Genomic DNA, 23,405 nt, shown 5'->3' on the forward strand with positions numbered 1-23,405 from the left:
TCATTCATACAGTAGCATGTAGCAATACTTGGTTTCTTTTTATGGCTGAATAATATTTCAGCCATAAAATGGGCTAAATGAGCAAAAAAAGTAAAAGAGAATTAGAAACAGCAATGACTTAAGCTACATAGTTTGGGGAAAGGCTTTTAAAACAAGGTAGATAATGTGAACAGGATCCAATTCAATGACAAAATAAAAGTTGTAGGTGAAAAAGCTGGGAAGGGATATCTGAAACCAATCTAAAAACAATGTAATAAAAATTTATCAAGATTTCAGCAGACTAGAATGTCAGCCTAAACCTAACTAGATGAAATGTAAAGATAAAGTCTTAGACAAAGAAAAAATAAAATAAAAAGCAACAGCACAAGCAGGATGAGAGAGACTTGGCCTAGTAATAGCTAATGTGAAAAAAACCTGGAAAGCCTGTGAGAGTGCTGACCAAAAAAGGGCAATTTTTTCAGGTACGTAAGTACATTTTTATAATGAAGTTGGTAATAGGTCTATGGTCCTCGGCATCTGAAGGAAATTTGACAAACCAAAAAGGTCCTTCAAAGGACAGTGTGCAATATAGCGGGAAGAAGCTAGAACCAATGTTAGTATGAAAAAGAAGAATTTGAGTTTATGTGCTGGCAGAGCAGAGGGGGTAAAGCAGGCTGGGGAAGAAGACAAGAGAGAGGTCTTTAAATAACTGTAGGAACACACAGTACAAAGAGAAAGAGAGGATAATTTATTATGTATTGTACCATAAAGGCAGTTCTAGAATCAACAGGTCAAGTTATAGTAATATATTTATGGTCAATGTAAGAAATCAACTTGCTAGAAAACTGTCAGTGTTCAAGCAGAATCTATCAACTGCTTGTCACAGGAAGTACAATGAACTTGTAAGTGAATCAGAAGGCCTTGGATTCTAATCCCATCTCAACTACTTACTAGCTATGTGATCTGCGGCAATTTATTTATAACCGCTTCAAAGCTCAGCTTTCCTTATCTACTTACCTCATGAGATCAGTGAGAGGAATAAGGTAATATAAACAAGATGACAAACTAAAATGCAACACAAATGTGTGTTATTGTAGAGGGAATACTGTGTTAGATAATTGCTAACATCCTCCTAGCAGTGAAGTTATCAATAGGACTTTGAGACAAGAAAAAACTTAAAATGGCCCTAAATTTACAAACTCAAGATTTGGTAGACAAAAGAGAGAAACATTAATATGACCAAAAATTAAAAAAAAGAAAAGAAAAAAAAGGAGCCCTATCAGGTTGGCTCAGTGGTAAAGCGTCAGCCCAGCATGTGGAAGTCCCAGGTTCGATTCCTGGTCAGGGCACACAGGAGAAGCGACCACCTGCTTCTTCACCCCCCAGGTGCTGAGGATGGCTCCATTGCCTCTGCCTCAGGCACGAAAAAAAAAAATGGTTCGGTTGCTGAACAACAGAGCAACCACTCCAGATGGGAAGAGCATCACACCCTAGTGGGCCTACCAGGTAGATCCTGGTTGGGGCGCATGCGGGAGTCTGTCTCTCTGACTCCCCTCCTCACTAAAATTAAAAAAAAAAAGAAAGAAAAAAGAAAAAAAAATGAAACAGGAAATCTTTGTCTCACAAGGTGTTAAAAATGTACTTCTCTTGTAGCAAATTAGTTACCAGATCTAAAAGGTAATACTCAATCCAGGAGATAAGTAGGAATTCAAATCAAGACGATAAACATGCCAAATAAATATCATTGACTGTATGAATATCACTGACCTAAGCACTAAATACAGTATTTAACGAGTGCTTTTGCTCTGAAGACCCTGTGGACTTAGCTCCCACTGGGTATACACTCAGGCTCCACTGTTCCAGGGACAGGATCCTGAGCAGGTAACCCAGTCCCCTAAGCCCATTTGTGAAGGGTAATTGTAGGGCATAAAAATTCAGTTTGTTGAGAAGACTCCATAAGATAATGTATGTAAAGCCTCTGGCAAGCCTTCTGGTACCCAGAGAAATTCACGTTAACTGCCTCTAATTAGCTTTGATTTTGGATGAAGTTTTGTATTATATTGTTTTCAGAATTATAAACTTGAGAAATAAAATAAGATCAACTTTTTTTTTTTTTTTTTTTTTTTTTTTAGTGAGAGAAAGCTAGGAAGGAAGGGAGGGAGAAGACAAGCATCAACTCATAGTTGCAGCACTTTAGTTCTTCATTGATTGCTTTTCTTAAGTGCCTTGACAGGAGGACTACAGCCAAGCCAGTAACCCCTTACTCAAGTCAGTGACCTTTGTGCTCAAGCCGGTGACCCTGCGCTCAAGCTGGATGAGACCACACTCAATCTGGCAACCGCAGGGTTTTGAACCTGGGTCCTCAGTGTCCCAGGTCAATGCTGTCTCCACTGCGCCACCACCAGTCAGACAAGAGATATATTTTGTTCTCAACTGTAGAAATCAGAATTAAATTAAAAATGATATAGATCCACTGACACTGAGATGGAAACATATGTACTGATAATACTTAGTATGATCCTATTTTTATGACATATATTTTAAAAATTACTATCGTCAGATAATAATCTCCAGTGGAATTAAATGACTTACTATTTTAAGTACTTAACTGTATAAATTTTGTAAAAGGAATATGTATTTCTATTACAATTTCTAATTGGGAGAAAATCTTACAGAAATGTATTTTCTGTAGGAAAATTATCATTCAGGCCAACTAAATGCTTTACAAATTTAGAAAAATGGATTTAACACCTTTTAAAAGGTAAAGATAAGAAAATACTTAAGAACTACTAGTAAATTTTTGTGTACACTTTTTAATACAAAAATGTTTCAGCCCTGGCGAGGTAGCTCACTTAGTCAGAGCATCATCCTGATATGCCAAGGCTGTGGGCTCCATCCCTAGTCAGGGCACATACAAAAACCAACCAATGAATGCACAAATAAGTGGAACAACAAATCAATGTCTCTCAATCTCTCCCTCTCTAAAATCAATCAACAAAAAGAATTTTTAAAAAATGTGGTTCAGACAAAAGAAAAACATCTCCCAAACTGATGAACATATAAAGGATATAAGATCCATTTGTCTATTCTGTAAACACAGAGCAGGAACTTAATAAATATTTGCTGAACAAATGGATAAAACAAAAGTCTTATTTACCCTTACACTAAATTTGATTGCCTTATTTCACTACAATATTGGCTTATCAATCTTTATCTCCAACAGTTAGCATATTAGCTAACAAAGAGAAGCTACCAATTCAGTTATTTCTCAAACAAAAAGCAAAAAAAGATAAATATTACTTCTGAAGATGAAAAGTCAATAAAAAAAAAAAAGATAAGCATTACTCTAAAACATCACATCCATCCTGCACTATACTCTCCACATAAAGGATAAAAGCAGTAACAAAAAAATGGGGGCGAATGACAAGATAACCTGGACATGTTTTCTTTGACTATATGTACCCTGATTTATTGATGTCACCCCATTAAAATTAATAAAAATTTATTTTAAAAAACGGGGGCATGTTACCATTTCTAGATTTCATCATGTCTAATAAGTGAACAATAAATACTAACCTTATTAATTGTAAACTAGGAATGTGTATAGATTAAAAGTACAAAGAGAATACCAAAATTGTGTAAATGAAGTTTTTTAAACCATCAAGGGCTTCTCCCTCTAAATCAACAAAATCAACAAATCAGCCAAACCCAACAAACAAAAGAGGAAGACCTACCTTGGCCCTTTTGGACCTTCCATGTAACTGCTTCTAGGAGGATCTGGAAGCAATCCACCTGGCCTCACTGGCATGTCCTTGACTGCAGTGATTGGCTGAGATGGAGCAACTGAAGACTCCCCAAGTCCTTGCTCTGAGAACGAACTGTATGGCAGAGTAGACTTGCTCAGAGGAACTTTAGAATTCCCTTGTTCTGAAGGGCCAACAGTTGATTGTAAGGAAGGATGGTACGCTGAGTGTGGGGCTGAACCAAAAGACACGGGAGTGGGAAGTAATGCTGGTCTAGGTTTTTCTGGAAGTTGTGAACTCTGAGAACTGGAGACTGGTGGAACTGGGGCTCCTGTTAATTGAGGAGGCATCCCTTGTGGAACCCCAGGGGGAGGTATTCCTGGAGGAGGCGTGGCTGAAGACAATGGTGGAAGGGGCATGACAGGTGGAGGTGCCGTTGAAGAGAGAGATGGTGGGGGAAGAACTGGTGGTGGCCCTACAGAAGTGAGGGAAGGTGGGGGGAGAACCGGTGGTGGCCCTGTTGAAGACAGAGACGGAGGCATCACAGGTGGGGGCACAGAGGTTGGTAGAGAAGGAGGCATCACAGGTGGGGGCATGCCAGGTGGTGGCACTGAAGCAGGCAAGGCAGGGGGCATCACTGGTGGTGGCAATGATGGAGGCAATACCGGAGGGGGCATTGTTGGTAGAGGTGGAGGCATCTGAGAATATGGAACAAAAGGAGGTGGCAATGACATGTTCCCCATATAGTGGTTCTTCATGTTCTGAAATGAATTGACTTTCTCCTGGAGAAAGGTCTGAGTGGTTTTCATATGTCCCTGCCATGTCTTCCACTGCTTCTCATATTCCTGAAGCTGATCTTTATGAGGATAGGAATGGAGCTGTTCCTCCCACAGCTGAAATTCTCGCTCCCATTCTTGGTAGAGATGTTGAAACTGTTGCTGTTGCATCTCATAATGCCGCAGTTGCATATCTACAGACATAGTCTACAAATAAAGAGATAAAAATTACTTCAAAACATTCATATAAGAGAATTAATAAGAGGACATATATCAATGAATCACGGGCTTTTGAAGGTTTAGGAAACTAAAACACTTAAGATTTCAGAAGAATAAGGATAAGCTTATAAAATCCACACCCTAGTGGGCCTAAGGGGCCCACTGGTTGGCTGACTGGTTGGCTCAGGGGTAGAGCATCAGCCCGGCATGTGGATATCCTGGGTTCGATTTCCAGTTAGGGCACACAGGAAAAGCGACCATCTGCTTCTTCACCCCTCCCTCTCTCCCTTCTCTCTCTCTCTTCCCCTCACAGCCATGGTTCTGTTAGAGCAAGTTGGCCCCGGATGCTAAGAATAGCTCTATAGCCTCACCTCAGGTGCTAAAATAGCTCCATTGCCAAGCAGCAGAGCAACGGTCCCAGATGGGCAGAGCATCGTCCCATAGGGGGCTTGCCCGGTTAATCCTGGTCGGGGCGCATGCAGGAGTCTGTCTCTTTGCCTCCCTGCCTCTCACTTAAGAAAAAAACAATCTGTTTGGCGATGATCATTCTTCCTTTGATTTAGTTATACAGGGTGGGGCAAAAGTAGGTTTATAGTTGTATGCAAAACAGTTTATTCTTGTATTGTTATTTATTAATTATTGTATTATTTTCCATACAAACAATTGTAAACCTACTTTTGTCACACTTTGTATGTTATCACAGAGTTGAAAAATATCAACCAAATACTAAAGAAATACTTAACTCAGCAATAAGTACTTTTCAAGTTTTTAGTATTACTATGGATCATTTAAAGAACTTTAAAAAATGATTACTATAGACATATGGACATAAGTTTATATAACTCAAGATGTGAGACAAGCCTGACCTGTGGTGTCGCGGTGGATAAAGCATCAACCTGGAAATACTGAGGTTGCCGGTTCAAAATCCTGGCTTGCCTGGTCAAGGCACATATGGGAGTTGATGCTTCCTGCTCCTCCCCCTTCTCTCTCTCTCTCTCTCTCTCTCTCTCTCCCTCCCTCCCTCCCCCTCCTCTCTAAAATGAATAAATAAAAAAGTAAAAAAAAAAAAAAAAGATGTGAGACAAACAAGTTAAAGTTGTTTCATCTTTTACGATGTATTTGTTAGGTTTTTCATGGTAATTGTTTTTTGATGGATTTTTGCTTGTCTGTTATCGTAGTGATTTGTAGGCAAAACACAAGTTACCTTGAAGGTACATGATAAGAATCCTGGTTCTTAAGTACCTTAGAAACAGTATTTAGTAACTTCATAACAGTACTCTAAAATCTGTCTGGGTTGCCTGACTGGTGGTGGTACAGTGGACAGAGCATCAACCTGGGACACTGAGGTCCCAAGTTAAAAGCCCAAGGTCACCAGCTTCAGCATGGGCTCATCAGGCTTAAGAAAAGGCTCACCAGCTTGAGCAGGGAGGTCATCAAAATGATCCCATGGTTGCTGGCTTGAGCCCAAAGATCACTGGCTTGAAGCTCAAGGTCACTGGCTTTGAGCAAGGGTCAATGGCCCGTCTGCAGCCCCCTGGTCAAGGCACGTATGAGAAGCAATCAATGAATAAGTAAGGTGCCGCAACTATGAGGCGATGCTTCTCATCTTTCTCCCTTCTTGTCTCTCTCTCTTTTTCTCTCTCTCACTAAAAAAAATTAAATAAATAAATAAATAAAATCTGTCTGGGTTGACATGATCAGAAGACTTCATTATAGCTAGCCCTCCGCAAGAGCATCTTCATAATACCACACTTTCCAAGCCCCCAAGGCACCTCTTGAGAAACATCTAATTGTCAATAATTGGTATCTTTTCTTCTTCACACTTACTTCTCTTTCAGTAATAACAAATCTTTTAAATGCCCGGGGGCAACCTCCCATGTGTCAGCTGAGGAAGCACTTGCCTGCATGTGTGGTGGCTGCTGTATGATCTGCTGGTACTGCTGCAGGATCTGCTGTAACTGAGTGTGCTTCTGCATTATTCCCTGATACTGGAAGCCGACTCGATGCTGCTGGTGCTGCTGCCAGTGAGCTGCTGCAGCCTGCAACTGTTTTAACCTGGCGTCTTCTTCCGGGTCCTCTGACTAGAGATAAAAGTGGATACATTTTTATTTTAAGTCATAAAATATCAGCAATCAAATTAGTAAGAAACTTAAATATTGTATAAAGTATTGTATTGTAATACAAAGTCCAGTATCCCTACAACTCTGCCTGATTTAGAAAAACCCTTATATCTTTAGAAAAATACCTAGTCCTATCTATTCTGTGAGCATGGCCATCAATACAAAGGAGTGTGTCAACTCTAGACTTCACTAGAGTAATAATCTCACTGTTCTTAAATAGGATAATCATTTCCCCAAAGTCAATCTACATCTACTGTCCTTTTCATTCTATGAGAAACCTCTTTCCTTTTCATCTTAGTCACTTTTCACAATGAAATACAGTGTAATTATTACAATTCAATAAAGTATCCACATAAGGCTCTTAGGACCTTTGGACCAATGCGAGAACTTTCCATGTGCCAATAAGTTGCTAAGTGCCAATAAGTTGCTAAGTGACAAGAATGATCACATTTAATGCTCTAAGCCAGTAGTCCCCAACCTTTTTTGGTCCACGGACTGGTTTAATGTCAGTAAATATTTTCACAGACTGGCCTTTAGGGTGGGACGGATAAATGCATCATGTGACCGAGACAAGCGTCAAGAGTGAGTCTTAGACGGATGTAACAGAGGGAATCTGGTCATTTTTTAAAAATAAAACATCGTTCAGACTTAAATATAAATAAAACGGAAATAATGTAAGTTATTTATTCTTTCTCTGTGGACCGGTACCAGTCCGCGGCCCGGGGATTAGGGACCACTGCTCTAAACTACTGTGCAGATGAGGAAACTGAAGCACAGAAAGGTTAACTAACTTACTCAGAGTCACCACCAGCAAGTGGCACTGCCTGGACTACAGCCGGGGTCATTCGACAATAAAAGTTGAAGCTCTATTGCAGTGTGCTGTCAATATAAAAATACCCTGGCATCCTTTTAGTGCTTAGAGACACAATTTACAAGAGTAGCTAACTGTTCAGTCTCGTGTATGCTATAGAAAAAAAAAGAGAGCATTTTCTAACCCTGATAAGGCATAATCTGATTATTATATAAATGGAATTTTACATGTACTTAAAAAAACACAAAAATATATCTCCATTCATGACAAAGGTATATATAAATGAATCAGAAAAAAATGAACAATTTAATAAACACCAAACAATGAATTTTATAGTTACCTGGGATTCCTCAGGTGGGAGAGGGGGTGGTGCCTCCTCATTAGGAGGTGGTAATGGGGGCTCCTCAGACGGAGGGGGTTCTGGTACTTGACTGGTGGCAGGTACGGTCACTTCTTTTACAGGCTTGGGAGCATCCTTTGCTATGACAGGACCCTTTTTGTGTCCTGGCAAATGCACTTTTGTCCTCTGCTGCAAACTAAGCAAATGCTGCCGATACCAATACTGCTGCTGTTCCTACAACAGAAACAATTTTTAAGAATTTGACTTGGGCCCTGGCCGGTTGGCTCAGCGGTAGAGCGTTGGCCTGGCGTGCGGGGGACCTGGGTTCGATTCCCGGCCAGGGCACATAGGAGAAGCGCCCATTTGCTTCTCCACCTCCCTCCCCTCCTTCCTCTCTGTCTCTCTCTTCCCCTCCTGCAGCCAAGGCTCCATTGGAGCAAAGATGGCCCGGGCGCTGGGGATGGCTCCTTGGCCTCTGCCCCAGGCGCTAGAGTGGCTCTGATCGCGGCAGAGCGACGCCCCGGAGGGGCAGAGCATCGTCCCCTGGTAGGCAGAGCTTTGCTCCTGGTGGGCGTGCCGGGTGGATCCCAGTCGGGCGCATGCGGGAGTCTGTCTGACTGTCTCTCCCCGTTTCCAGCTTCAGAAAAATACAAAAAAAAAAAAAAGAATTAGACTTGGGCACTATCCCTCTTGGGAGCACACCTGCATCTTTCCCCTCCTCTCCTTTTCCTCTAGGCACATTACCTTTGCCTTTCCCCTTGTAAGCTTCAAGGGTCCTTTTTCTGAGTCTGTAACTTGTTTCCTGAGCCTACGCAGCCCAGCTGGCTCACTTCTACTACCTCTGTAACTTTCTAAATAAACTTTCTCTTATGATTTGAAAAAGAAAATTTTATTTGACAATCCTGTATAGCTGCAACTTGGTGTTTACAGAGAGCCTCATTTGTGTCTGTGTTCATAACTCTATATGCAAGAAAAATCAAAACTCCATTGAGAAAGGTAAATAAGTAAGATGTTCAATTCCCTCCCCAAATTTATGCATTTTAAATTAAACTATGCCATACATATCAATTCGACATACTTCTCTACTCTTGCAAAACACATACTTTTGGAAGGAAGAGCAGTCTTTCTGATAAATGATCAGAGTAATTCCTATCAGAATGCATAGGCTACATGCTTTTAACCTGTCTTTAGTTGTTCAGATTTATCCACTGGGGTTTATAATTAATGAATATAACCAAATAATCCTACCTCTTCTCCCTGCCTTCACTCTTTTAAACGCTTTTTGTATCATCAATCTAGCCATACCCAGGAATATTCAGTAGTCCCCGCTTATCCTTGGGTGATGCATTCCAAGACGTCCAGTAGAGGCCTGAAACTGAAGATAGTACCAAACCCTATCTGTACTGTGTTTTTTCCTGTACATACATACCTATGATAGTTTAATTCATATGTTAGGCACAGTAAGAGATGAACAATAACATAATAAAATAGAAAAATTATAACAATGTACCATAATAAAAGTTACATGAATGTGCTTCTCCCTCTCAAAATAATCTTACAGTACTATACGCACCGTTTTTTTGTGATGATGTGAGATGATAAAATGCCTACGTGATAAGATAATGTGAGGTGAATGAGACATAATTAAGTAAAATAAGGGTTCCTGAACACAAGCACTGCAATATTGGGGACCTGATAATTGAGACAGCTAATGGCATGGGTAGCATATACACCATGGATGTGTTGGACAATAAGATGAGTCACATCCCAAGCAGGATGGATCAAGACAGTGCGGGACAATGGGAGATTTCATTACACAATACAGAAAACAGCGTGAGACTCAAAATTTACAAATTGCTTACTTCTGAGATTTTTTCATTTAATATTTTTGGACAGTGGTTGATCACAGGTAACAAATTGCAGGAAGTGAAACCACAGATAAAGGCGGAAGTATACATAAAGGAGAATGTGTTTTTAGATGCGTTCTATTTATTTTAAAAGTCTTACTCTGCCTTCCAAATTATACTGTAATTTACTTTTTTGGAAGTCTGTTTTGTGCTTCCACTTTAAAAGAACCACAGCAAGTTTAATGTGGAAAAATATTGGAAAATACAGCTGATCCTCATTACTTGTGGATTCTGTATTTGTGAATTTGCCTACTTGCTAAATTTTATTTCTAACTCCAAAATCAATACTCGGAAGCTTTGGTGTTCATTTCTGGACATGTGTACAGTGGTAAAAAATTTGAGTCGCTTGACTTGCACAGTTCCAGCCCAGGCAGAACACAGCCAAGCCTGCCTTTCTGTTTAGCTCTCATACTGTAAATAATTGTCTTTCTCACAGTCTATTTAGGGCCACCCTTTTTGCATTTCTGTGCTTTCTGTGTTAGGAATTTGTTGTTTAGAATGGCCCCCAAGCATAGCTTTGAAGTGCTGTCAAGTGTTTCTAAATGCCAGAAGGCCTTACAGGGAAAATGCCTGATACGTACATAAGTTTCATTCAGGCATGTTATAGTGTTGCTGGCTGTGAGTTCAACATTAATGAATCAACAATATATATTAAATAAGATGTCTTTAAACAGAAACACACTTGGCCCTGGCCAGTTGGCTCAGCGGTAGAGCGTCGGCCTGGCGTGCGGGGGACCCGGGTTCGATTCCTGGCCAGGGCACATAGGAGAAGCGCCCATTTGCTTCTCCACCCCTCCCCTTCCTCTCTGTCTCTCTCTTCCCCTCCCGCAGCCAAGGCTCCATAGGAGCAAAGATGGCCCGGGCGCTGGGGATGGCTCCTTGGCCTCTGCCCCAGGCGCTAGAGTGGCTCTGGTCGCGGCAAAGCGACGCCCTGGAGGGGCAGAGCATTGCCCCCTGGTGGGCAGAGCGTCGCCCACCCGGGCATGCCGGGTGGATCCCGTTGGGCGCATGCGGGAGTCTGTCTGACTGTCTCTCCCCGTTTCCAGCTTCAGAAAAAATACAAAAAAAAAAAAAAAAAAAGAAACACACTTAAAACAGGGTTATGTATTGACTGGCCTGTGAAAATGTGACCAAAGGCTCACAGGAGCCTAACCCTGTTTTTTCCTCTTAGGAGCAATGGTTCATTCAGACTTCATTAATTCAGCATTCCTGGTGACTTTATAGAACACAAATAAACAGAACTGATTGTATAAACAAGCAATAACTATTTATTTATTTATTTATATTTTTTTTACAGAGACAGAGAGTGAGTCAGAGAGAGGGATAGACAGGGACAGACAGAAACGAAGAGAGATGAGAAGCATCAATTATTAGTTTTTCATTGCACGTTGCAACACCTTAATTGTTCATTGATTGCTTTCTCATATGTGCCTTGACCGTGGGCCATCAGCCGACTGAGTAACCCTTTGCTGGAGCCAGCGCCCTTGGGTTCAATCTGGTGAGCCTTGCTCAAACCAGATGAGCCTGCGCTCAAGCTGGCGACCTTGGGGTCTCGAACCTGGGTCCTCTGCATCCCAGTCCGACGCTCTATCCACTGCGCCACCGCCTGGTCAGGCGCAATAACTATTTAAATCAATAAAAAATCTTACCACTCAGAAATAACTATAGGATCTTCATTACCCCAGTATTCAGTATATCAGTGGTTTCCAACCTTTTTACACTTGGGGACCAGTGATAATAGATTATTTTGGGGACCCCTAAGGCAGAAATCGCCCTAAGCATAAGTGAATTCTACTAACATCATGAGTCTATAATCTTCATACAACATCAGGGTGGTTAACTCTTTTGCGGACCAGCACAAAATTTCTGGCGGACCAGTCTGCAGACTGGCAGTTGAAAAACACTGCACTATAAAATCCCCATGGTTGCCTGACCAGGCAGTGGCGCAGTGGATACAGCATCGGACTGGGATGCAGAAGGACCCAGGTTCGAGACCCCGAGGTCGCCAGCTTGAGCGTGGGCTCATCTTATTTGATTATAGCTCACCAGCTTGGACTCAAAGTCTCTGGCTCGAGCAAGGGGTTACTCGGTCTGCTGAAGGCCCACAGTCAAGGCACATATGAGAAAGCAATCAATGAACTAAGGTGTCGCAACGAAAAACTGATGATTGATGCTTCTCATCTCTCTCCGTTCCTGTCGGTCTGTCCCTATCTATCTCTCTCTCTGTCCCTGTAAAAAAAAAAAAAAAAAAAAAAAAAATCCCCATGGTTACAAGGTTGCTTAAGAAAGTTTTCACATTAAAATATTCACCAATAAATTGTTCTATATACTTCCACAATTAACAACATACATTTCTACTATAATTACAAGAATGCAGGATAAAAGTAATTTTGGAGAACTTTAGAACTCATTATTGATAGCTGAGAAGCTAGCAAAAGTCCTACTAATTAACAAGCAAAAAGAATTTTTATAATGGGAGCTACAAAAGAGAATGTTTGAAATCAAAGATCGAATAATAATCCTTGGGAAAACTGATAAATCCATAAAACATTGTTCAGGGTATCCTAAAACTAAATTAAAGATGAAATATAGGCTCTGGCCGGTTTGCTCAGTGGTAGAGCGTCGGCCTGGCGTGCAGGAGTTCCGGGTTCGATTCCTGACCAGAGCACACAGGAGAAGCACCCATCTGCTTCTCCACCCCTCCCTCTCTCCTTCCTCTCTGTCTCTCTCTTCCCCTCCCACAGCCAGGGCTCCATTGGAGCAAAGTTGGCCTGGGCGCTGAGGATGGCTCCATGGCCTCTGCCTCAGGCGCTAGAATGGCTCTGGTTGCAGCAGAGTGACGCCCCAGATGGGCAGAGCATCGCCCTCTGGTGGGCATGCGGGTGGATCCCGGTCCGGCGCATGCGGGAGTTAGACAGACTGCCTCCTCATTTCCAACTTCAGAAAAATACAAAAAAAAAAAAAAAAAGATGAATTATGTTGCCATATTATTTTTTCACAAAAATTATATATGGAAACATAATCTATACTTTATTCTTTCTCCATTCTAAGACTCAGCTTTATAATTTTGAGCTTTGTTTTTTCCAAGATTGTATCTCAAATCAATTTTTTTTACTCTTTTTGCCTGACCAGGCAGTGGCGCAGTGGATAGAGCGTCGCCCTGGGAGAGGGCCCTGGTTCGAACCCGAAGGTCACTGGCTTGAGTGCAGGCTCATCCAGCTTGAGCATGGGCTGACCAGCTTGAGTGCGGGGTCACCAGCATGAGCACGGGATCATAGACATGACCCCATGGTCTCTGGCTTGAGCCCAAAAGATTGTTAGCTTGAAGCCCAAGGTCACTGGCTTGGCTGGAGCTGTACCCCTCATCAAGGCACATATGAGAAAGCAATCAATAAACAACTAAAGTGCCACAACCTCAAGTTGATGATTCTCATCTCTTTCCCTTCCTGTCTGTCTGCCCCTCCCTTTGTCTCTCGCACTGAAGAGTAAATTTTTTTTTTTTTTTTACTTTTTATAATAAACTTTTGGTGCCTATGTTAAATGAATTCATTTTACTTGCATTCGCTGTGACTAATTCTTTGGATAACCAGGATTTCTTACATTGCTAATACTTGATCGTCTTCTTCAATTTTCCAAATGAAAACAGATGCATAAAATATACATAATACATATAAACTCTTTCTCACTTAACATACTGTTTTATCTTTTTTTTCACTCACAGAATCTAATTTTCGGCCCTGACCAGTTGGCTCAGGTATAGAGCATCAACCATGTGTAGAAGTCCCAGGTTTGATTCCTGGTCAGGACACAGAGGAGAAATAACCATCTGCTTCTCCTCCACTCCTTCTTTTCCCTCTCTCTCTGTCTTTCCCGTTGCAGCCATGGCTTGAATGGCTCAAGCTTGGCCCCTGGCACTGAAGATGGCTCCATGGCCTCACCTCAGGCACTAAAACAGCTGGTTGCCAAGCAACAGAGCAGTGGTCCCAGGCGGGCAGAGGATCGCCCAGTAGAGTGCTTGCCTGGTGGATCCCAGTTGGGGTACATGCGGGAGTCTGCTTCTCTGCCTCCCCACCTCTCAATTAAAAAAAGAAAAAGAATGTAATTTTCTTAAGAGAGAAATGTCTCATGCTTTTTTCTTTGCCATATGTATATCTCAGTTTATGTATGCATTCTACAGTTGATCAATTTTCTGGTTGTTTCTAGATTTGCTATTACAAACAATGCTGCTGTGAGCATTTTGTCTATCTTCTGTGGTGCAGGTACTAGACTTTCTTTTCTAAAAGATAAAATTACCATATTTTTCCATGTATAAGATGCACCCTTTTTCAAAAAATTTGGGGTCTAAACACTGGGTACACTGGTTATACAGTGGTTATAGATTTTTTTAAACTGCATTTCTCACTTTTTTGCACGTGTGTGAATTTTATGATAAATAACACTTGAGTTCAATAACTTTATGTAATACTTTTTTTCCCCAAATTTTGGGCCCCAAAACTAAGGTGCATCTCATACAGAGGAGCGTCTTATACATAGGGAAATACGGTAAATTTAATGAGGTGACATTGATCAATAAGAGTATATAGGTTTTAGGCAAACATTTCTACAGCATTTACTTTTTTTATTATTTATTTATTTTTTTTTTTTACAGGGACTGAGAGAGAGTCAGAGAGAGGGATAGATAGGGAAAGACAGATAGGAACAGAGAGAGATGAGAAGCATCAATCATCAGTTTTTCGCTGCGACATCTTAGTTGTTCATTGATTGCTTTCTCATATGTGCCTTGACCGCGGGCCTTCAGTGGACCAAGCAACCCCTTGCTTGAGCCAGGTGAGCTTTTCTTTTTTTTTTTTTTCTCAAGCCAGATGAGCCCGCGCTCAAGCTGGCAACCTTGGGGTCTCGAACTTGGGTCCTCCGCATCAGAGTCCGACGCTCTATCCACTGCGCCACTGCCTGGTCAGGCACCACTTCACTTTTATCTATGTCCATGAGTCTCACTTTTATATCCCACCTATATGTGAAAACATATAGTTCTTAAGTTTTTTCTAATTTACTTATTTCACTTAGTATAATGTTTTTCTTATATCTGGTGCTGAAGCATGGTGCTAGAGCATACTGTAGGATGTCAATAAATGGTTGTTGATCAACTGAAGACTTCCCTTTAGGCCACTCATTTCTGAAACTTGCTCCAATCCACTGAGAGGAATATATTTCGTCTTACTTACTCCATCTTGAAGTTTAGGTCATGATTGGGTTTCTTGTTTTTAATTATCATATATATAATCACCAATTCCAGGATATAATTGCTTTTACCATTCAATATAAAACAAAACAAAACTGGCACAGTGATCATGATAGTCAACAACAGTGCAGTATTAAAATATTTTCAACTTTCTTTTACTATTTTATGAAAATACTAAAAATAGCAATAGGTTTACTACCTTTCAGCTTTCAAAAATTAAATCTCTTTCCAGTAGAAAGTAAAAGTTTCTTTTTTAGTTGCTTTGAAAAATCACTAAAAGATACAAAGATGCAAACTGGCACAAGCTAGAAGTCAATGGTTACAGATGGGAAGACTGTACAGATCTTAAGATTCTTTATCAATCTGCACCCTTCTTATTTTCCTGCTTGCCATTTTTGTTTTAAACCTAGTCTAGGGTTAAAAACCTTGTTAGAAGCTCAAGTAATTGCTAATTTACTGACAGTAGGCACCACAGGTAAATTTCTATTTAATATGAACCCAATAAGCAGAAACCGGGTCTAATTCAATTCTAGGAATAGATTTTGGTGAATGAGACCCAATGACTTCACTCAAAAATGCCCTCAGTGGCCCTGGCTGGTTGGCTCAGCGGTCGAGCATCGGCCTGGCATACAGGAGTCCTGGGTTTGGTTCCCGGCCAGGGCACACAGGAGAAGTGCCCATCTGCTTCTCCACCCCTCCCCCTCTCCTTCCTCTCTGTCTCTCTTCCCCTCGCGCAGCCAAAGCTCCATTGGAGCAAAGTGGGCCTGGGCACTGAGGATGGCTCTGTGGCCTCTGCCTCAGGCGCTAGAATGGCTCTGGTTGCAACAGAGCAACGCCCCTGAGGGGCAGAGCATCGCCCCCTGGTGGGCATGCCAGGTGGATCCTGGTCGGGCACATGCGGGAGTCTGTCTGACTGCCTCCCTGTTTCAAACTTCAGGGAAAAAAAATGCCCTCAGTGACCCCAAGAAGAATGATTTACCTTTATTTTAGAAAGGAGTAAAATTTGCCTGGACTTGCTAATGAAGCTGAACTAGTTCCCAGTTCTTCTGAATGTCCCATCATATCAGACAATTCTATTTCATATGGGATGGTAGTTCACAAGTCAAGGAAAATCACAGCATATGTCACATTTAAAAAGAGACTGGAGTTAAAAAGGATGTGGCCCTGGCCAGTTGGCTCAGTGGTAGAGCATCGGCCTTTGTGTGGAAGTCCTGGGTTCAATTCCTGGTCAGGGCACACAGGAGAAGCACCCATCTACTTTTCCACCCTTCCCCCTCTCCTTCCTCTCTATCTCTCTCTTCCCCTCCCACAGCCAAGGCTCCACTGGAGCAAAACTGGCCCAGGCACTGAGGATGGCTCCATGGCCTCCACCTCAGGCGCTAGAATGGCTTCGGTTGCAACAGAGCAACACCCCAGATGGGCAGAGCATCTCACCCTGGTGGGCATGCCGGGTGGATTCCAGTTGGGCGCTTGGGGGAGTCTGTCTGACTGTTTCCCCACTTCTAACTTCAGAAAAATACAAAAAAAAAGGATGTAAGAATTATTTGTCACAAATATCATTACCAAAAAAAAAGTGCTTAATTTATTCATCAAGCATTACTAACTGCTTTGCTACTGGTACAGTTATTAGCTAGGCACTAAGTAATTTTTCTAGTAGGAAATACAAAGGAGGAGAGTGAGAGAACGAGAGTGAGAGTGAGAGACAGAGAGAGAGCTTTTAAAGATTTATTTTGGAGACCTTTCCTCTCTAGGTTATTATAAATGCCTATAAGACTAAATGTACTATGTCTTACATCCTAAAGCAAAGGGGGAAAGGGAAGAACTTGATAAAATATTGTACTGTATTTTCATTTAAAACATATTTATTTTCAAAATATTTGAAGTTTACTTTCTTTTTTTTTATTTTTTTTAAGAAATCACCAATTGTCTTTTTATTTATTCATTTTAGAGAGGAGAGAGAGTAAGCGTATGAGAGAGAGACACAGAGACAGAGAAAGAAAGGGGGGAGGAGCAGGAAGCATCAACTTCCATATGTGCCTTGACCAGACAAGTGCAGGGTTTCAAACCAGCAACCTCAGCATTCCAGGTCGACGCTTTATACCAGGGGTCCCCAAACTTTTTACACAGGGGGCCAGTTCACTGTCCCTCAGACCATTGGAGGGCCAGACTATAAAAAAACTCTGAACAAATCCCTATGCACACTGCACATATCTTATTTTAAAGTAAAAAAACAAAACGGGAACAAATACAATATTTAAAATAAAGAACAAGTACATTTAAATCTGACCAATATTTCAATGGGAACTATGCTCCTCTCACTGACCACCAATGAAAGAGGTGCCCCTTCTAGAAGTGCGGCGGGGGCCAGATAAATGGCCTCAGGGAGCCGCATGTGGCCCGCGGGCCGTAGTTTGGGGACCCCTGCTTTATACACTGCACCAGTACAGGTCAGGCGAAGTTTACTTTCTACTCCAGGAAATTAAGGTCAGTAAATAATCTTAGTTACCTCTAAAAAAAAAAAAGGGCAAGCTCCTCTACTGCACCTCTTCCTCCAGCCCCTGCCCTCATTCTCTCTCTCTCTCTCTCTCTCTCTCGCTCTCTCTCTCTCCCTTCAGTCAAACTTCTTGAAAGAGTTGTCTATACTCACCATCCCCATTTCCTCACCTTCCATCATTCCTCAAATCAATGCAATATGGCTTCAGTCACTATGAAACTGCTCCTGCCAAGGTCAACAATAATCTACATGTCAGTACATGCAAAAGATAACTCACAGTCTTTATCGTGCTTGACCTCTCAGCAGTACGTGACAGGGCTGATCACTTCTGCTCCTAGAAAGTCTTCCCTTCACTTCTGTGACACTGCTCTGTCCTGATTGTCCATCTACATATTTGGCCTTTTTTCCTGTTGATCCCTTTAGATACTGAGATTCTGTGAGGCTAAGCTCAATGTCCATTAACCTCTATTCTTACTCTACACAACCCTCGGGAGTCATCCTCTTTTTCTGTGCCTTCAAATACCATTTCTACATCGATGACTCACAAGTCTATCATGTCTCTCTGATCTCGCTTCTAAAGTCCACACCTACCTATACCTAACTTCCAGCTGGATATCTCTATTTGAACTCATGTCTCAAGAACTTGAAACTCAGTAGGTCAGGGATAGTCAACCTTTTTATACCTACCGCCCACTTTTGTATCTCTGTTAGTAGTAAAATTTTCTAACCGCCCACCGATTCCACAGTAATGGTGATTTAGAAAGTAGGGAAGTAACTTTACTTTATAAAATTTATAAAGCAGAGTTACAGCAAGTTAAAGCATATAATAGTAATTACTTACCAAGTACTTTGTTGGATTTTTGCTAAGTTTGGCAGAATAAATCTTTATAAACAACTTACTATAGTTAAATCTATCTTTTTATTTATACTTTGGTTGCTCTGCTACAGCCCACCATGAAAGCTAGAACGCCCACTAGTGGGCGGTAGGGACCAAGTTGACTACCACTGCAGTAGGTCTAAAACTTCACTCATCATTCCCCCTTATCCCCAGACCTTTCTTCTTCCTTCTCTAGATTCTCCTATTTAATTAGTAAATGGGACCACTGTTCATCCAGGAGCCCATCCTAGAAACCCGGGGATCATTGCTGACGTCTCCTCTCCACTACTACTCAATCTCCAAGTAGGGTCTAGTGCCTAAACATTTCTTCAGTCTTTCCACTTCTCTCCATCTCCACACTCACCATTCAAGTTCAAGCCACTATTATCTCTTGCCTGAATTATTTATTAACTATTCTCTGTAAATCACTCTTACTCTTTTTTTTAATTTTTTCTCTTATTCTTTTTTATTCTACTTTCTACACTGCAAGTAGAGTGAGCTTTTAAAAAACACCAACGTGTCATATTCACTGGTATAAAATCCTTCACTGACTTCCTACTGCCCTTAGAATAGAACCCTGATAGGTCCTTCCTAATCTGGTTTGCGTCTAACATAGCCACCCTGAGAATTCAGTAAGCCTTACTGAACTTAATTCTGTGATCTCTACCTGGTTAGTGCCTACCCATTTTCTGGGTTTCCATTAAGAATCACTTACAAAAGGAGGCCTCTTCAATTAGGTTAGAACTCCCAATTATATCCAATCACTTAAAAAATATTTTTCACCTACTACGTGCTAGACTGAGCTTTAAAAAAAAGCTCACCTTTTCCCATTCCTTATGGAACAATCTAGTGATATTTTATATTTGATAATGCCCGTTGACACCCTGTTCTTCTCTTACTTAAATGTCTTTTTCCCCCATCAGAACAAGTCAATGAGGGGTAATGTTCACCATTTCATTTCCAACACTAAGCACAGTACTTGGCACATAGTTGCTACTCAATGAATACTTGAACATTAAATAAAGGACTAAAAAATAATCAAATTCAAAGCTTTTCCTAAAAAAGTTTTGAGACTAAAAGGATAAAATCACAATTCATGAAACAAGGCTAGTATGCACTTTACATAACAAGTTTATTAAACACACAGAAAACTTAATTCTTAAAAAAAGATGCCTTTCATTACATCACTAACGCTTTACTCTGAAAATGAGAAACAAAATGGAGACTATCAAGCATTTATCCCATCTTTCCTACACTAACTATATTCTCAATCAAATAGTCCTGGTTCATGCGTGAAAGCTTTTCCTTACAAAATTCCATTTAACAAATGTAGGAGAAGGAATATCACCATGTTGCAGCCTCTAATGAACTCAGGCAAAGAACATCAATGGATGCACCACTAGATGAAACATAAATGCAAGACCGATAGGAAGCTTTACAGTGGAAGGACCAGACTGTCATCTTCTGATCAATCTTGGCACCACTAACAGTGGGACAAAAAGGCACTGAGTGCCTAATGGGATGTAACAGCATTACCTAGGTTACAAAGTACATTTGCCAAAAGAAGGTGAGCTTAAATCTAAGAAGACTTGAGTTAACTTCCAGTTCACTCATACACACACACACACAGGAAAAGAGAGGAAAAAGTCAAATGACATCCCAAGACAGCAGAGGAATTCAGAATATGGGTCATTGTATAGGACAACTGACAATAGATTTTTTTCATCAAGCTCAATAGCATGGGGTAGAAACAGAGAATAGGAGAAACTGATTTATATTGGGGTTTTCAACTAAGGGTTATTGTGCCCCCCCCCCGGAATATTTGGCAATGTCTGGAAACATTTCTGGTTGTCAAAACTAGGGGCTGCTATACCTGCATTTAGTAGGTAGAGGACAGAGATGCTACTTAATATCCTACAGTGCATAGGACAGTCACCCAACAACAAAGAATTATCCTGCTCCAAAATGTCTATTGTGGATCCTGATTTGAACAAACTAACCAAACATTACTGAATCCACTGAGGAATTTAAGCATTGATGACATCAAGGAATTATTTTTAATTCCATTAGTATGACAAGACAATAGGGGAAATCTGAATGGATCAGTTCTTAGGAACTGTTGTTAAATTTGTTAGGTGTTATAATGTGTTAACCTAAGAAAAGTTTTGTTTTTTTTAAGATGTTTAAGAATATAAACATGAAATGATATGAGATCTAAGATTTGCTTTAAAATATTTTAGCAAGAACAATAAAACGGTCTAGGTGAAGTAAACATGGCACACTCTTGACAGCGGTTGAATCTGGCCCTGGCTAGGTAGCTCGGTTGGTTAGAATGTTGTCCCGATATGCCAAGTTGCAGGTCTGATCTCTGGTCAGGGCACATACAAGAATCAACTAATGGCGGCATGAATAAGTGGAGCAACAGATCTGTCTCCCTTCCTCTCCCTCTAAAAATCAATAAATAAATTTAAAAAAATTAAAGTTGTGGAATGTAAATGATGGGAGGGGGGCGATCATACCATTTTTCTCTACTTTTGTGTACAGCAGTCACTCTCCCCTGCAGGAGGTATGTTCCAAGACCCCAGTGGACGCCTGAAACTTCAGATAGTACCAAACCCTGCATACACTATGTTTTTTCCTATATATACATACCTATGATAAAGTTTAATTTATAAATTAGGCAGTGAGAGATTAACAACAACTAGTAATAAAATAGAATAAATATAGTATAACAATAGAGTATTATAAATTACGTGAATGTGGTCTCTCTCAGCAAACTACCATGAATTTCTTTTTCCTTCTTCACATTTCACATATGGAAAATTCACGCTTACCATAGATATTAGCAACCTCAGCCTACAGGGTTTTTTTCCTTATTGAGAACTTTCACCTTTCCACTTGAAAGAAGCACTTTACAGCTTCTCTTTGGTATATCCAAATTGCCGGCATTATTACTCTTGCTCAAATATTTTTGAGCAAAACAGGCTTACTTGAACATGAGCATAATAATACTGAAACAGTTAATCTAATAACGGAGAGGGCTACTAATGGACAAATGGGCAAGTAGCTGATAAGGGGCAAAACGCTGGAGTCCAATGGTCGGCAAACTCATTAGTCAACAGAGCCAAATATCAACAGTATAATGATTTAAATTTCTTTTGAGAGCCAAATTTTTTAAACTTAAACTATACAGGTAGTTTATCAAGGTGGCACCCGCACCACATGGTATTTTGTGGAAGAGCCACACTCAAGGGGCCAAAGAGCTGCCATGTGGCTCGCGAGCCACAGTCTGCCGACCAGGGTGCTGGACAAAGGGATGGTTCATGTCCCAGGAGTGACAAAATAGGATGGAGCAAGATTTCATCATGCTACTTAGAACAGCATGCTAAATTGTGCATTTCTGAAATTTTCCATTTAATATTTTCGTAGTGTGGTTGACTGCAGATAACTGAAACTGAAGAAAGCAAAACTGCAAATAAGGGAGGGCCACTATATGCTTAAAATCTTTCAACTGTTAAATGACATTTTCCAATAATAGAATATGAATTAAAGAAAAATATGCAGGATTGTCAGAGATTGGCATTGGCATGAAGAAATGTTTATCATCTGATAACCAAAGTCTTGAACGTGGCAACTCTTGCATCTTATTCAACAAACCTTTGTGGAGAGCCTACATTTGCAAGGCACTGTCCTAGGGTGATACAGGGAATAAAAAGATGAAGTGAGAGTCCCTGCCTGCAAGGGACTTACAACCTGAAGAACAGAACCAACCAAATGGCTTAGCTTAGTTAGATATGGCTTCACAGAGACCCTGATATTCAAGATGTGCCTTGAAAGCAATACAAAGATAGGGGGGAAGAGGGTTGAGGGAGTTGGGGTGAATTCTAGATAGAGGTAAGAAAGCCTAAAGAGGCTTGCAAGGCCCCTCTTGACACCGCCCATTCACACCTCTCAAGCCTCATCTTTGAAAGCTTTCTTTCCAACCACGTTCTTTCTGGCTCTCACCAAAGAACTGGAGGCACTGAATATTCAAAACATCAAAAGAAGTTCACTGTAGCCAAAGGTATAAAGGCAGAAACGCGTATGTAGTGCTCATGGTATTTATGTTAAGGACCAGTCTGGTTCCCACCCATAAAACAATGCATTTACCTCTCTAAAAGGCCAGAAAAACAATCTAGTAGAGATGAAGATATTCCTACATGTCATATTTAGGTTTGAATTAACAAAGTGTTTGACAACAAAAGCACTAATTTCACAGTAAGGTGGAAAGAGAGACAAATTCTGTCTGTATAATAGAGGAATCTGGGGAAAATAACCTGGTGGGATGGTACCCTGGTGTAAGCCAACAGAAATCACTTACTCGACTGTTTTACCCCGCACCTCAAGTGTTTTCTCCTGATTATGTGCCAATCACAACATCTTACTTACTTAAAATAACTTGTTTCTGTTCCTAATTTCTCATGCCAAATCACTATAATATTAGACTACCGCATCCCTGTTTTCTGGAAATCTTTTATATGTAAACCTGAGTTTGTAGATTAAGTCCCTTTTCCATTAAAGATAGGTTAGTAAATGCTAAAAGTGTCTATTTTATGAAATCATAAGATAATTTATTCACTTTAGTTCTTTCTTCTTTCTAAAGGGAGGAATTTATTACTGCTATTCTATCAGACCGTTCTCTGAGAAGTGTCAAACAGAAGTTTAGTAAAATGGCTCTCTCATGAATGAAGAGGTATTATGAACTTTTTTCTTTTTAACCTTGGGACAAATTCCAAGGCTGTTACTCTGGAGTGAATGGTAACAACAATGTAATGCAGCAAACTGGCGATGTCTTAAATCTTCAAGGGAAATGACAAAAGCATGTATGGTTTAATTCCTCAAATGATCAATAGACTCAGCA

General features: G+C 40.7%; 1 protein-coding gene across 2 annotated transcripts in view; it reads right to left on the bottom strand.

Moving 5' to 3' along the window:
• Positions 1 to 23,405, bottom strand: part of YLPM1 (YLP motif containing 1) — a 78,315-nt gene that overhangs the window by 53,305 nt on the left and 1,605 nt on the right. For both annotated transcript variants that reach the window (XM_066344744.1, XM_066344743.1), the window contains exons 2-4: positions 7,989 to 8,222; positions 6,619 to 6,798; positions 3,714 to 4,705 (exon numbers count right to left, since the gene is read on the bottom strand). In XM_066344744.1, the coding sequence (XP_066200841.1) occupies positions 3,714 to 4,705; positions 6,619 to 6,798; positions 7,989 to 8,222 (1,406 nt within the window). The remainder of the gene's footprint in view (positions 1 to 3,713; positions 4,706 to 6,618; positions 6,799 to 7,988; positions 8,223 to 23,405) is intronic.

The sequence above is a fragment of the Saccopteryx leptura genome, chromosome 6, assembly GCF_036850995.1.
Source record: "Saccopteryx leptura isolate mSacLep1 chromosome 6, mSacLep1_pri_phased_curated, whole genome shotgun sequence".
In the NCBI taxonomy this organism is placed as follows: domain Eukaryota; kingdom Metazoa; phylum Chordata; class Mammalia; order Chiroptera; family Emballonuridae; genus Saccopteryx; species Saccopteryx leptura.